The following is a 16,552-nucleotide window of genomic DNA, read 5'->3' as shown; positions in this document are numbered from 1 at the left end:
TATACACCGTTATTCAATTAGTTCGTTATACATGTTGCATAAGATTTTTCATAATTCTGACCATCCTTTACATTCAGATCTTCCAGGACAGTACCACCCTGTTCGTAATACTGTACAAGATATGCAGTTAATTCTAGTCAGGCCTTCTCCATCATGAGGCTCAATACTACACAGTATTCTAGAAGTTTTATTCTGGCTGTGACCAAGTTGTGGAATGATCTTCCTAATCATCCTCCTACGCCTATTAACGCCAAGGGCCTCGATTAAATTTGGCCGGTTGTCTCTATTTTGACCTTTGAATTCAATACTTCCCCATTCATCATCTCCTACTATGAGCTTCATAGTCCGCAGCCATGTAGGCCTGGGTCTTCCAACTCTTCTAGTGCCTTGTGGAGCCCAGCTGAATGTTTGGTGAACTAATCTCTCTTGGGGAGTGCGAAGAGCATGCCCAAACCATCTCCATCTACCCATCATGATCTCATCCACATATGGCACTCGAGTAATCTCATAGTTTCATTTCTAATCCTGTCCTGCCATTTAACTCCAAATATCCTTCTGAGGGCTTTGTTCTCAAATCTATTAAATCTATTGGAGATTGTCTCATTGTCATAACATGACTCATGTCCATAGAAGAACATCGATCTAACTAAACTGATATATAGTCTGATTTTTATAGGTAATTTCAGGCGATTTGATTTCCAAATTTTACTTAACTTAGCCATTGTCTGATTTGCTTTTTCTAATCTTTCACATAACTCTAATTAGTAGAACAAAATTCTAACTTGCAGCAAATGTTTTTATGTTGAACAAGCTGCATAAGTCTTTTTATAGTTTATATATGAAGGATCTATCTTAATGTTGTTACTGTTTTTACAATATTTTATTTTATAGTTTATATATATTTCCTTTCCTCACTGGGCTATTTTTCCCTGTTGAGGTTGGGCTTATGGCACTCTGCTTTTCCGACTAGGGTTGTAGCTTAGCTAGTGATAATAATAATAATAATATCACCCCTATTGGCAACATTACTGATTGAACCGGCTGTCCATTCACCTCGAAAATCAGTAATGGCCAGACAGATGTGGAGAAAGCTGGGTGGGAATAGCTAACTTATCCATTTAAGTATTATTGATATTAATTTTAGAATGGGAATTCCATATCTTATGTTAATCTATCAAGCCCAAGTATCCACTTGATGTGAAGGAGGGATCTGGAAAAATTTCCTTTTTTCGACAAAGGACAATATAAGAGGAACGAGAATAACGCGAGACACCAAAAAAGAAAACGCCAGTAGAGCAACTAATTCTGGCAACGAATAAGTCTTCCTTCTAAATGTCTGAAAAACCAACTCAAGTCAAGAAACTTGACCTGTTTGACTGAAAAACTAAGACAAGTAAACCAAGGATGAGTTCATGGTTGGACTGTCTGGTTTCAGAAGAAATCCAAGGGGGATTTGCCTAATCAAAACCTTGACAGCAGTGCTACCCAAAGCCACCCAATCTCAAACGTGACCCTTTCACTAAGAGAAGGGGGTGCAGAGAGCAGCAGGTGACCCTGGCACTAAGAGAAGAGGATCAGTGAGTAGCTGGCGACCCTGTTGCCATGAGAGAGCTACCGAATAGGTCACAAGACCTGTGGAGCAGTTAATAGACTAAAATTGAATTATCCTTCTTTGTAAGGTGAAACGCGAGTACTTCATTAACCTCGGATATTAATATTAATATTATTATTATTATCATTACTTGCTAAGCTACAACCCTAGTTGGAAAAGCACGATGCCATAAGCCCAGGGGCCCCAACAGGGAAAATAGCCCAGTGAGGAAAGGAAACAAGAAAAAATAAAATATTTTAAAAAGAGTAACATTAAAATAAATATTTCCTATATAAACTATAAAAACTTCAACAAAGCAAGAGGAAGAGAAACAAGATAGAATAATTTGCCCAAGTGTACCCTCTAGCATGAGAACTCTAACTCAAGACAGTGGAAGACAATGGTATAGAGGCTATTGATTTTGGAGTCTCCTTCTAGAAAAGCTCCTTACCAGAGCTAAAATCTCTTTTACCCTTACCAAGAGGAAAGTGGCCACAGAATAATTACAGTACAGTAGTTAACCCCTTGGGTGAAGAAGAATTGTTTGATAATCTCAGTGTTGTCAGGTATATGAGAACAGAGGAGAATCTGTAAAGAATATGCCAGACTATTCGGTGTATAGTTTCTACATCAGGAAGATATTGTTGGAGAAACCTTGAGACCAGTCGAAGACTTCTTCGATGGTGTTTTTATCCAGCATCTTGAGTACTTGACTGCAAAAGGAGGTCTTTCTCACATCCCTTCAAATACAATGATGGGATCCACAGAGTCGTAGTCAGAGAAGAACGATAGTCCATGAATGCAGGACTTCTACCGCCCAGATTTCCAACCTGTGGAACTGCCACCTTGTCCAATGACTTTGCAGGCATCCCCCGATAGGTGGTAAGTCAAGGGAATTTCCATCCCTGACAGAAACAGTGACATCCTCGACTTCTGGGAAGGGTGGCCTCTACGCTGAAAGGAGGTTGAAGGTTCTCTTTGTCAATAAAATTGTAACTCCTAAGGTTCAGGTAGCAGACAATGTTAAGTTGTCTGTTTAGGAAAAGATCATCAAGACTTCACTGGGGGACGAGCAGAAGAATGTATTGCAACTGCTTTCCTAATGAAGGATGCCTGGCTAGATTTCTCCCACTTCTCTACAACAACGGTGACTTCCACAGGTGGGAATAAGGTAGGATGATCAATAACGTTAGCATTATGTAAAGCTATTGGGTCTCTCGACGCCATGTGTCAGGCAAATTTGTATGTCACTACATTCATTATTTTAAGAGTAGAGTTTCCCAATATAAAGGCATATTGGGGGAATAGGAACTCCAGAGCTTTAGCTCCAGAGTGTGTTCTTCATACTGTTTACAGATGTATGTGGCCGATAAATTCTCCAGCACATCATAAAAGTACACAGCTCCTGATCAATGGTCAAGCAAAGAGCAGGTCTGAAATTCTGACATAGAAGCAGTCTCAAAGTTTAACAATTTAGGGTCTGAAAAAGTAGACGATTGCTAACCCAGGCGATCACTCAAGATTTCCTGTGTCATAGCTGTTACGTCTAGATCAATGGGTGAAAGTTTGGGATGAGCTCCTCTGGCATGTAAAATATAAGTTGACATGAGTGTGCAGGAGGAAGAAACTTGGACAACCTGCCTACACTAAGAGAATTTTCATCATCTGAAATCTATTCATTCATTTAAATCATGGTGTCACGAGCATGCTGAGAACAAGAATATCAAATTTGTGGAGAGCACTCTGAGCCTATGGGAACAAGCCATCAATGAGACAGCATCTCCCAATAACTGAAGAATGAGGGGCTTTATCAAGACTTTTAATAAGGTAGATAACAATCATAATTTTCATAAATATGGAAGCCTCACCTAAGCCTGAACCAGGGACTTCCAGAGGAGCAACACCAGTCAAATCTCAGGAGTCTACCTCAGTAGGAAATTCTGGAGAATCATCAATGACAATTAAGGATGATGAGCCTGGAGATGGAACTCTAGGTTTAGATTCTGTAGAAATTTGTTCTTTCTAAGGAACTGTCCTGGGATTTTTAAACTTCCCAGGAACGTCTTTAAACTCACATCAAATTTCTGATATACAATATAAACTTAGGAGATTGACAGTGAACGTGAAAAATCAAAGTTAGAGCCATCACAATTAGGTGAAATATGATCATAAAATGACTGAGGAGAAAGAGGAAGCCTAACCTCTTTCTCAACCGATGAACAAGAAAAATCAATTTTGTATAATTCATAATCTCCCCTGAAAAGTTTCTCAAGAGCTAGAAACCTGGAGATCAGGTCTATGCTTGAGGGAACTTGAGGTAACAGGCTAAAAGGATCAGCTCACCGTTTTCTATCCCTAGATTGAGGCAATGGTCTTATTTAGAAGAATCTTTTCTATAGTCTGAGTGCTGATACCGATAATGCATTGAAGAACAATTGCCATCCTCCAAAAGGGCTACTGGAGGAGAGGGCAAGGTTCTGGGCATAGGAGAACCCATGGAATATTAAGTTACATGGTAAAGAACAGGTGAGTGCATATGGGGGCGGCGCATAAAAATGGCACATGAGCAGCAGAACGTGTAGCACGCTCTGGACTAGAGTGAGCTTGTGAACAAGCCTCTGAGGCTTTATGGGAGAGTGGACGTGGGGATTTGTAGGATTATGGACATAATGACGACACACTGCTAGCTCCTAAATGATGCTGAGCTTTCTGCACAAAGGATACTTCAGAAGTGAAATGCTTCACTATTTCCCTATTAGGGAAAGATGGACCTAAAGGACCCCGAGGAGTAACAGGAAGGTCTGATGATGCCATGGGGTTAGAAGGGGAAAAGTACATTCCAGATAATTGTGATGGTGGTGTATGGGGAGAATGATGGTATACAGCTGAAGAATGGTGATGTGAATGCGTTGGTATATGTAAGGAGATTTGCACATCATGCGCACAGGGGAAACTTCTGGAACGTCATCAGAAAAATCTCCTTGGTCTCTTACATCAGAAATAAGAAGTTACTCGTACAAACAAAGCATACTCATAGGAGGGGATGGGGAACAAGCAGGATTATTAAATTCAGCCAAAAACTGATGAACATCAGCCTGCACCTTATCCACAGCTGGGATAAAAACAGAAGCTATAAAGAATCATGATCAGGGGTAGAATTGTCGCCTCATTAAGGAGGGAAGGAGAAACTACCTCAACATACATGTTATCCAAATCTTGATTGTTCTCCTTCTTTATCAAATCTCCAGGAGACTGTAACAAAGGATCAGACCAAACAAGGGAAGATCAGGGCTCAAAAGGGCAAACTTGAGCTTCTTATTCTCCATTGAGGTCGAAGCAGTCGGAGAAGAATGATCTTCATTGGCCTCCTTCCGACTACTCCCTACACACATCACAAGGGGAATCCATAGAGCACCCATTTCATCTGCACAAAGGACAACTGGGAGGAGGATCGACATTGATAAGGTTTATAAAGGTACCACAAGGGTGCCCTTCAACACCAAGGCAAGTACGTGAACACTTTCTTCCCACTGGTACTGGAGAAGATTAAGAATAAAAGCCAGACCATTGATAGTTCCTTAACTGGTTGTAACAGGCTGCACCGGAAGAAACCCAATTAAATAATGATAGTTTGTATCCATGCAGCAACAACTGGTGATTTCCATCCCTAGCTGGTTACATCATAGTTACATTTAAGATGGTAGTACGGTTATTTATAATGCATAAGAAAATTCCAAGAGGCTGCCATTGTAAGAGTGAAACTTTTTAGTATTTTAAGTGTGCTAGAAGTTAAAGTTTTGGCATTTTACTTAACCTAAAAAATTAAAAAATCCCTCAAGTGAAAATCAGAGGAACAGGGAATCCTCTTCTAGATTAATTTAATGTGAGCAACATCTTCATGGATAAAGATAAAAATCTAAGGGAGGCCAGCCACTTGATGGGCGCAGTATAATCATCACTAACAATTATTCATGTAAGAGATTAAATCTTTTAGCAATATAATACAAAAATTGGATTGCTTTAAGGTTCATTTCTATTTTTCTTTCACTCACTATTCTGTATCAGAGTTAAAGTCATAGAAAATATATTTAAAGAAAAGAAAAAAGTTAATCACCATAAGAGGGGTAAAGGCTAAGACCTGACTATACCAGCCTGTAATTATTTCAAGAAGTTTTATTTGTACACTGTAAATTTGTCATGTCAGATATGAAGTATACTGTTAATCATGTTTTCCCATATAAAATTAAAGAGCAGAATGTTTGGTGAAGATGATAGAAAGACTGATATACAGTAATATCCCAAGCATTTTGTAGTCTTAAACCCAACAATTATAAGTTAATTTTTTAAAGATAAAAACACATACCTTAGAATCTTTATCAAGTAGAGATCCAGCGACTATTCTTTTAAGAAACTCATTATGAGCTGCAATGACATCATCGAGTGACTGAGCAGATTTTAATTTAGTCATGAGTCCATGCCATGAACACTCCATGACCTCAAAGGCCATATAATATTCCATCTGATGCACCAAATGAATAATCTCTGTTGTCAAAAGCTGAATGTGATGAAGAGCCTTACCCAACTCTGTAATCAAAGCAAATGAAGTGGTAAAACAAACTCTACAATAAATAAGTAAATGTATTCTGCAAAAATCCAATCAACATGTTCTTTTTTCTTATTAACCTTCAAATTTTTGCTATAAATCTTACCTGGAATATCTCTACACATTTTAGAGGTGGCCGCTTGTTCTTTCCATATGTTGGATAACATCATCTCCATGCGTTTGTCTTTCCATAATGCATTGAATAACATCAAATACTGACTCATACAATCTGCGGTAAATACCTGAGGAATGGTCAACAAAGACATAACATTACTTTGTACATTGCAAGGCAAAACATACAAATAGTTTTCACATACTGTATTCATAGTACAAAATGCTTTATAAGCAATGCAATACAAGATATCACCAATTTACATCATAACTATTGAAAATGTATGGCTCCTATACATATCCTAAAAATTATTGTACAGTATTGTAAAATAATGATATTTTAATTATAAAATAAATTTTTGAATATACTTACCCGGTGAATATATAATAGCTGCAACTCTGCGGCTCGACAGAAAAAACACTAAAAAAAAACTCGCGAGCGATCGCTATGAAGGTTGCGGGTGTGCCCACCAGCGCCAACTGTCGGCCAGATACCACTCTTGTATGTAAACAAAACCTTCAATTCTTCTCGTCCCGCTGCGTCTCTATTGGGGAGGAAGGGAGGGTCATTTAATTTATATATTCACCGGGTAAGTATATTCAAAAATTTATTTTATAATTAAAATATCATTTTTAAATATTTAACTTAGCCGGTGAATATATAATAGCTGATTCACACCCAAGGAGGTGGGTAGAGACCAGAGTTAATTATGTTTACAGCGTATAAGCTAAGTTTTTTTCATTTTGACAGTTATCAATATAACAAAACCAAAATATATAGGTACCTGGTAAGGAAGTTGACTTAGACGATTACTCTGCCTTGTAAGTCTGTCTTCCTCACGGAGCCCAGCGATCCTCTTAGGATGCTGAAAGACTCCCAGGAGCTGAAGTATCAAGGGCTGCAACCCATACAACAGGACCTCATCAAACCCCTAATCTGGGCGCTCTCAAGAAATGACTTTGACCACCCGCCAAATCAACCAGGATGCGAAAGGCTTCTTAGCCTTCCAAACAACCCATAAAACAATATTAAAAACATTTCAAGAGACAGATTAAAAGGATATTGGAATTAGGGAAGTGTAGTGGTAGAACCCTCACCCACAACTGCACTCGCTGCAACGAATGGACCCAGTGTGTAGCAGTCCTCGTAAAGAGTCTGGACATCTTTTAAGTAAAATGACGCGAACACTGACTTGCTTCTCCAAAAAGTCGCGTCCATAATACTTTGCAGAGATTTATTTTGCTTGAAGGCCACGGAGGTTGCTATATCTCTAACTTCGTGCGTCTTAACCTTAGGCAAACATCGGTCTTTCTCATTCAAGTGAGAATGAGCTTCTCGTATTAAAAAAATCTGATAAAATATGACAAAGCATTCTTTGACATAGGCAATGAAGGTTTCTTAACTGAGCACCATAAAGCCTCAGATTTCCCTCGTAATGACTTAGTACGAGCTAAATCGAACTTAAGAGCTCTAACAGGACATAATACTCTTTCCAGTTCGTTGCCTACGATCTCTGATAAGCAAGGAATATCAAAAGATTTAGGCCAAGGACGAGAAGGCAGTTCATTTTTGGCCAGGAAACCAAGTTGAAGTGAACAAGTGGCTTTTTTCTGAAGAAAAGCCGATGTTCTTACTGAAGGCAGGAAGTTCATTGACCCTTTTAGCCGAAGCCAAGCACACTATGAAAAGTGTCTTGAGGGTGAGATCCTTCAGGGAGGCTGAATGTAATGGCTCAAACCTGTCTGACATGAGGAACCTTAGGCCCACGTCTAAGTTCCATCCAGGAGTTGCCAAAAGACTTCTTGGAAAGTCTACCAGCCATTGAAGTACCTCGGTGCACCACTCTCTCGCGGGCCAGAGGGTAGCAACCAACGTCAACCTTGTCCCTTCGTGAGAGGCGAACTTCTGCAGTACCTTGTTGACTATCTTGAATGGTGGGAATGCATATAAGTCCAGAAAAGACCAATCCAGTAGAAACGCGTCTATGTAGATTGCTTCTGTATCTAGGACTGGAGAGCAATAGATTGGTAACCTTTTGGTCAACGAGGAGGCAAAGAGGTCTATGGTGGGTTGACCCCAAGTAGCCCAAAGACTCTTGCCCACGTCATTGTGGAGGGTCCATTCCGTGGGTATCACCTGACCCCTCCGACTGAGACAGTCTGCCAAGACGTTCAAGTCCCCCTGGATGAATCTCGTCAACAGGGAGATGCCTCGAATTCTTGACCATAAGAGAAGGTCCCTTGCGATTTCGAGCAGCGTGAAGGAGTGTGTGCCTCCTTGCTTGGAGATGTACGCCAAAGTTGTGGTGTTGTCTGAGTTGCCTCTACCACTAAGTTTCGAAGAAGCCTTCTAATATCATCAAGGCCAAGTGGACTGCTAATAGCTCCTTGCCGTTGATGTGCATGCTCTTCTGACTTGAGGTCCACAGACCCGAGCATTCCCGACCGTCCAGGGTCGCACCCCAAACCAAATCCGACGCGTCTGAGGACAACACGTGGTTTGGGTTCTTGACTGCTAGGGATAGTCCCTCTCTCAGACTGATCCTAGTTCCAGTGAAAGGCTAGATGGAACCGGAGAGGCAGAAGGTGTAGTCTCCCTAGTGAGACAAACTGCTCCAGGGATGAGAGAGTCCCTACGAGACTGTTCCAACTCCTGACTGAATAAACGTTTCGTTTCAGCATTAGTTGGACTTCGAGCAGGGCTTGACTGCGAATCTCCATCCCCAAATATAGAATAATCTGGGATGGGATCAGTTGGGACTTTTAGGTTGACCAAAAGTCCCAACTCCCTGGCCAGACTCAACGTCCAATGTAGATCCTGCAGACAGTGAAGACTGGACGATGCTCTGAGAAGCCAGTCGTCCAAGTACAGGGAGGCTCGGATCCCCGATAGATGGAGGGATTTTGCCACATTCCTCATGAGCCTCGTAAACACGAGAGGCGCAGGACTGAGGCCAAAGCACAGGGCTCGAAACTGGTACCCCACATTCCTGTAAACAAACCTCAGAAACGGTTGGGAATCCGGGTGTATAGGAATGTGGAAGTATGCCTCCTGAAGGTCGAGAGAGACCATCCAGTCGCCTTCCATAAATGCTGTCAAGACAGCCTGGTAGACTTCATCGTGAAGTTTGTCTTGACAATGAACACATTGAGCGCACTTGCCTCTTACGTACTCCTGCAGTGAACATGGCTGCCAAATCATGGAGCCATCCCTGAGGGACTTGTTCCTGCAGAGAACGTGGCTGTCAGATCATTGGAGCCATCCCTGAAAGCCTTGTTTATGCATGACATAATTGTACAGCAAAACTTCAAAGGCTCGAAAATAGCTGTGAAGTCGACCTGTAAAATCTTGGAGCGTCTCATGGCCAGGCGCCAGGGAGAGTCTATGAGGTTTGAGAAGTCTATCTGGGCAGAGACAGGAACTCCCAAGCCGAGAACTTCTCTCGTGTCATATCAGACTCTCGCTCTATAAGCCAGTTTAAAAGAAGGGAAAGCAAAGGCTGTCTCCCCCAAACTCCTCCTGGTGATAAACCAGTCGCCTAGCAAACGTAAAGCTCTCTTAGAAGAGCGAGAGCGCACTAGCTTATAAAACAACGGCTTCGAAGTAGCTAGGCCTAGTGTAAGCTCTGACGTTTAGGCGAACGAGGAGCAGCAGTTACAAAAAGATCCGGACAAAGATCCTTAAAAATCAGCATGATTTATTTAAAGTCCATAGAGGGCTAAGCAGCTTTAGGCTCCTCTCCGTCTGACAGAGTCCTCAAGGGAATATCAGTAGGAGGGGGAACAGCAACTTCCTCATCTGAAGGAACCTTGTCCGATAATAGCCGAGTCTCAAGCAAGGGAGAGACCTACCGTGGTGGCAATGCTTTACAAGCAGAGTCTACACGCACTGGTGCATTAGTAGCGGACCAGGACGCAACGTCATGTAACTGCTTGACAGTCTGTGAACTGTCAACAACAACAGGTGTGTGAGACCAGGACGCAACGTCATGTAACTGCTTGACAGTCTGTGAACTGTCAACAACAACAGGTGCGTGAGGACGCACAGCGTCCACTCGAGACTGCTTTGACCGCCTAGACTGAGCAGTCAAAACAACTCTAGAATGCGGAGGTTGACGCTCAGCGTCAAAACAAGTCAACTCCTATTGTTAGCGAACGTCCTGAACGTCAACAGGAGCATCAGCAAGTGGCCTAACGTCCAAATGTGGCTGAAAATCCACACGAGACCGCATCGAGGGTGGTTCTAAACAACCTGACTGACGTGACTTGGCTACGCCAACGTCAACAGGACGCACAAAGGAACGTTAGGGTGGCTGAAGGCCAGGATCTCGATGAGATAAACGGCTAGGCTCAACGGACTTATCGGCAGAATAGTCTTCCATAAGGGAGGCAAGCTTATTCTGCATGTCTTGCCGTACAACCCATTTAGGATCAACGGGAATGGTTGCGGTAAGAGACGAGGGTAACGTCTGTGACCGCAAAACCTTGCCTACAAAAAGACTCTTGGAGTCTGTGTTACGCTTTTGTTAGGCGGCGAGCAGTCTTCCGATGACTGCATAGGGTCAGAGCTGTCCTAATGGTTAAAACCAGGACGCTGGACCTGTCCTGAAAGGACCGACTTTCGCTTAAAGGGCCTCGAAACCTTGTTGCACGGTTTCTTATGCGAAAAGCCTTCGGATGACGAGGAGAAAATCGTCTCTCTCGCCTTATGGTAGGGGTGATCTTGGTAAGATACACCCGATACCATAGAGGGAACGTCTGTTCGCTGATCAAGGCCTCTCGAACCCATAAGTCGTACGACATTACTTCTCCCCTGGGCTTGGGAGCTTGCAAGAGGTCCCGGACTAGGCGAACGACAGGCACGAACAGACGAACCCTCGGTCGCAACACTGATAACACTTTGCGCAATATCACTTTATCACTACGATTTTCTGTTTTGCACTTATTTCACTGAAATCGAATTTTTTAACAATTCACATTAGATATGAATAAAACTGATTTCTACCTGAAGCACGCAATTCTACCCTCATCAAAAGGTTGTAATTGCGAAATCAGTCGTATAATGTAAGCACATTAATACCAGCAAAAAACAGTAAACATATTTTAAGATAAAAAAAAAAATCAGTGGCTGGGGAAGAGACTAAACACTAGTTCATTCAAAACTACGTTTTCAATCTCTCACTGTACATTGCCTTGGGACGAGAATAAAAAACTAAAAACGTTTTATCCTTTCTCCCCGTACAGAGACTAGGGACGAGAGTAACTCGAAAACAACGTTACCCGCTTGGGACGAGATAAAGATCGGAACGTTTTCTCTCCTCTCTCTCCCTCCATCTCTATCTCTCTCTCTCTCTCTCTCTCTCTTGATTTCGCACCTAAGAGAAGAGCCCACTTACGTTTCGTCAAAAAAAAAAACAGGTTATTTGACCAAAGGAAAAAACTGAAAGGTATTTCAATTAAAAAGTTCCTTTAAAATAGAATTTAAAACATTTAAGCTTTGAAAGAAGAATGAACAAAACGTCAGAATCGATTTACTCTGTCTGCAAAGTGAAACCGTGATACTCTCTCTCTCTATCGTAACGATAGAGCGCAAACTGCGTAGCATAAATAAACTAAACGTTAGTTCATCTTTGAAACAGTACGAAGACTATTCAAAGAAAATCTTTCATAAAATATCTATTAAAAAATATTAATTTAATAAGTTTTAAATCATTAGCTCTTTAAAAGCTATTTACGATTGAAAGGGCTCAACGTTGTTTAACTTCGGTTTCCAAGTTAGGACCGCCTACTCTCAGGAAAGGTCGCATATAAACAAATCATTAAAATTTATTTTGATGTTTATTATAAATGGAAAGCTAATCGAAGAGCCCTAATAAAGGCGGTTGATATAAAATATATAGAGGAAAATCTATAATTAATTTATAACTTGATAAGATAATTGCTAAAAGCCTAAACACACTTCCGTACTGAGGGAAGGGTCGGCCATTTAAAAGTCAAGGAAAGTCCAAAAAACAATCCAAAGTCATCAAAAATTAAATCTATCCAAAAACGAGTTCAAGATTTAAGTTGAAGATAAAACACCTGTACTGCGAAAGCTCAAACCAAAATGAAGTACTTCACCAAATATGTTAAGAAAACTCCAGGTTCTACAGCGAGTATGAATACGTCTTGTCGTCAACGTCGACAGAGAAGAATTGAAGGTTTTGTTTACATAAAAGAGTGGTATCTGGCCGACAGTTGGCGCTGGTGGGCACACCCGCAACCTTCATAGCGATCGCTCGCGAGTTTTTTTTTAGTGTGTTTTCTGTCGAGCCGCAGAGTTGCAGCTATTATATATTCACCGGCTAAGTTAAATATTTGAAAATATAAAATTGAAGCTACTTAAAACTAAAGCACAATTACCTCCAAGATTCATACTTAGTAATAAAGCATACTTTAACCACACCAGTTAAAACTCTTTGCTGCCAAAGGGCTGGCCTTAAGGATTTGTTTTAGCTTGACCGATTTTCTTTTATCAAATAGTACTTTGTAAAAACTTCATACCATATATATAAGCCTTGACTCCACCCTGCAGTAGGGGTGTAAGAATAATAGTGTACCACCACATGTCCTACGTGTCGTAGAGATCGACTGAAAGGGCAGCTACTGCCTTGCAAGTCTTGCTTTTTTAGCAAACGGCTAGGCCGACTGCCAATAACTGGAAATTGCTGTCTTGCAGTTGGACTGTTCAAGAAAAGATTAGTCCCACTGCCAATAACTGTGGTTGATTGTAATTGCAATTGTAAAAACCCTGTACCAAATTATCAACCATCCATGATGCTAGTAAGGCATATCATACAACAAACTCCTTAATGTAAAAATAACAATGGGAATGACAATATACTCATACACCTTAGCATAAAAACAATTCACTTATGCAATCAGAAAACATGCGTTTGGAGAATATTAAGAAAAATTACCAAGGAAACAGCAAAATGCAAAATTTTATTTTGGAGACTGCAAAACAAAAAGAATGAAAGTAAAATAAAACTACTGTATATTTCGCGTAAAATATAAAAGTATCGGTATTATCCACGTAACCTGTATTAATGGTACCACACTATATACACCACAACATTATAACATGAAAGTTAAAAACAGTAAAGAAGTATTAAGCATTATTGGTGGAGCTTTCTTTTGCTGATGTTATTTTACACTGAACATTAAAAAAAGTGGTCATAAAATGTAAAATTTTATCTAATTTCTTAACTTTATTATCTAAAAATATTACATAAGATATTTTTTTTAAAGCTCTTTAACCACAGGATAATCATACATATACATACATATACCAAGGTACTTCCCCCAATTCTGGGGGGTAGCCAACATCAAACAAATGAAACAGAAAAGGGGACCTCTCCTCTCTATGTTCCTCCCAGCCTGACAAGGGACTCAACCGAATTTGGCTGGTACTGCTAGGGGTGGCCACAGCCCACCCTCCCCCGTTAACCACCACAGATGAAGCTTCATAACGCTGAATCCCCTACTGCTCTTACCTCCGCGGTCTTCCAAGGCACAGGAGAAAGCAGCAGAGCCTACCGGAACTGCGTCACAATCGCTCACCATTCATTCCTATTTCAAGCACGCTCTCTTGCCTCTCTCACATCTATCCTCCTATCACCCAGAGCTTCCTTCACTCCATCCATCCACCCAAACCTTGGCCTTCCTCTTGAACTTCTCCCATCAACTCTTGCATTCATCACCTTTAGCAGAGAGCCATTTTCCATTCTCTCAACATGGCCAAACCACCTCAACACATTCATATCCACTCTAGCTGCTAACTCATTTCTTACACCCGTTCTCACCCTCACTACTTCGTTCCTAACCCTATCTACTCGAGATACACCAGCCATACTCCTTAGACACTTCATCTCAAACACACTTAATTTCTGTCTCTCCGTCACTTTCATTCCCCACAACTCCAATCCATACATCACAGTTGGTACAATCACTTTCTCATACAGAACTCTCTTTACATTCATGCCCAACCCTCTATTGTTTACTACTCCCTTAACTGCCCCCAACACTTTGCATCCTTCATTCACTCTCTCACATACATCTGCTTCTACTCCACCATTTGCTGCAACAACAGACCCCAAATACTTAAACTGATCCATCTCCTCAAGTAACTCTCAATTCAACATGACATTCAACCTCGCACCACCTTCCCTTATTGTACATCTCATAACCTTACTCTTACCCACATTAACTCTCAACTTCCTTCTTTCACACACCCTTCCAAATTCTGTCACTAATCGGCCAAGCTTCTCTTCTGCGTCCGCAACCAGTACAGTATCATCCGCAAACAACAACTGATTTACCTCCCATTCATGGTCGTTCTTGTCTACCAGTTTCAATCCTCGTTCCAGCACTCGAGCATTCACCTCTCTCACCACTCCATCAACATACAAGTTAAACAACCACGGCGACATCACACATCCCTGTCTCAGCCCCACTCTCACCGGAAACCAATCGCTCACTTCATATCCTATCCTAACACATGCTTTACTACCTTTGTAGAAACTTTTCACTGCTTGCAACAACCTTCCACCAACTCCATATAACCTCATCACATTCCACATTGCTTCCCTATCAACTCTATCATATGCTTTCTCCAGATCCATAAACACAACATACAACTCCTTACCTTTTGCAAAATATTTCTCGCATATGTGCCTAACTGTAAAAATCTGATTCATACAACCCCTACCTCTTCTAAAACCAACCTGTACTTCTAACATTGCATTCTCTGTTTTATCCTTAATCCTATTAATCAGTACTCTACCATACACTTTTCCTACCACACTCAACAAACTAATACCCCTTGAATTACAACACTCATGCACATCTCCCTTACCCTTATATAGTGGTACAATACACGCAAAAACCCAATCTACTGGTACCATTGACAACACAAAACACATATTAAACAATCTCACCAACCATTCAAGTAGTCACACCCCCCTTCCTTCAACATCTCAGCTCTCACACCATCCATACCAGATGCTTTTCCTACTCTCGTTTCATCTAGTGCTCTCCTCACTTCCTCTCTTGTAATCTCTCTCTCATTCTCATCTCCCATCACCGGCACCTCAACACCTGCAACAGCAATTACATCTGCCTCCCTATTATCCTCAACATTCAGTAAACTTTCAAAATATTCCGCCCACCTTTTCCTTGCCTCCTCTCCTTTTAACAACCTTCCATTTCCATCTTTCACTGTCTCTTCAATTCTTGAGCCAGCCTTCCTTACTCTCTTCACTTCTTTCCAAAACTTCTTCTTATTCTCTTCATATGAATGACCCAATCCCTGACCCCACCTCAGGTCAGCTGCCCTCTTTGCCTCACTTACTTTGCGCTTTACTTCCACATTTTTCTCTCTATATCTTTCATACTTCTCTACACTATACTCTGCAGCCATTCCTCAAAAGCCCTCTTTTTCTCTTCCACTTTTACCTTCACTCCTTCATTCCACCATTCGCTGCCCTTCCTCATACGCCTCCAACAAACTTCTTGCCACACACATCACTTGCAATCCCAACAAAATTTTCTTTTACTAACTTCCACTCCTGCTCTAAATTACCCGTTTCCCTTACTTTCACTTCGTCATATGCCATTTTCAACCTTTCTTGATATTTACTTTTTACCCCAAGTTTTATTAGCTCTTCAACCCTCACTAGCTCCCTTTTACATCCACCTACTCTATTCCCCCACTCTTTTGCTACAACTAATTTTCCTTCCACCAAAAAATGATCAGACATCGTTAGCCATACCCCTAAACATGTGCGTCTTTCAATCTTCCAAACACTCTTTTAGTTATCAACACATAATCCATTAACGCCCTTTCTACCACTCTTCCATCTGCCACTCTTACCCATGTATACTTGTTTTTATCATGTGTCTAGGAATTGAGCGTGGAAGACCACTCCTCATATGCCATGTGTAGGAAATCTTTATACAGAAAACATGCCTTGAACTTTACCTCAATAGCAGTTTGGAACAAAGCTTAGAGTAATTTCTGATATAATTTCAGAAATACACCAATTTATATAGAAACAGAGAGAAAGGACAGAGACAGAGGGTAAGGGGATGAAGCAAAGTGGGAGAAAGCAGTTACCAATGGAGATGAGATACCAGCTGGGAATTCATTTAAAACCGGGTGTCCTTTGCTATCAACCTTTTTTCACTGTGTTGAGTATAGAACTAGC

At 41.1% G+C, this 16,552-nt stretch overlaps 1 protein-coding gene across 1 annotated transcript in view; it reads right to left on the bottom strand.

Annotated features, from left to right (window-relative positions):
* The window catches only part of LOC137639847 (gamma-tubulin complex component 3 homolog), a 166,309-nt gene that overhangs the window by 26,777 nt on the left and 122,980 nt on the right, over positions 1-16,552 (bottom strand). The window contains exons 13-14 of the mRNA XM_068372104.1: positions 6,301-6,436; positions 5,955-6,175 (exon numbers count right to left, since the gene is read on the bottom strand). Coding sequence (XP_068228205.1) covers positions 5,955-6,175; positions 6,301-6,436 — 357 coding nt within the window. The remainder of the gene's footprint in view (positions 1-5,954; positions 6,176-6,300; positions 6,437-16,552) is intronic.

The sequence above is a fragment of the Palaemon carinicauda genome, chromosome 4 (assembly GCF_036898095.1).
Source record: "Palaemon carinicauda isolate YSFRI2023 chromosome 4, ASM3689809v2, whole genome shotgun sequence".
NCBI lineage: Eukaryota > Metazoa > Arthropoda > Malacostraca > Decapoda > Palaemonidae > Palaemon > Palaemon carinicauda.
Note: the sequence above shows the minus strand (reverse complement) of the source record. Positions and strands in the feature narration are given on the sequence as shown.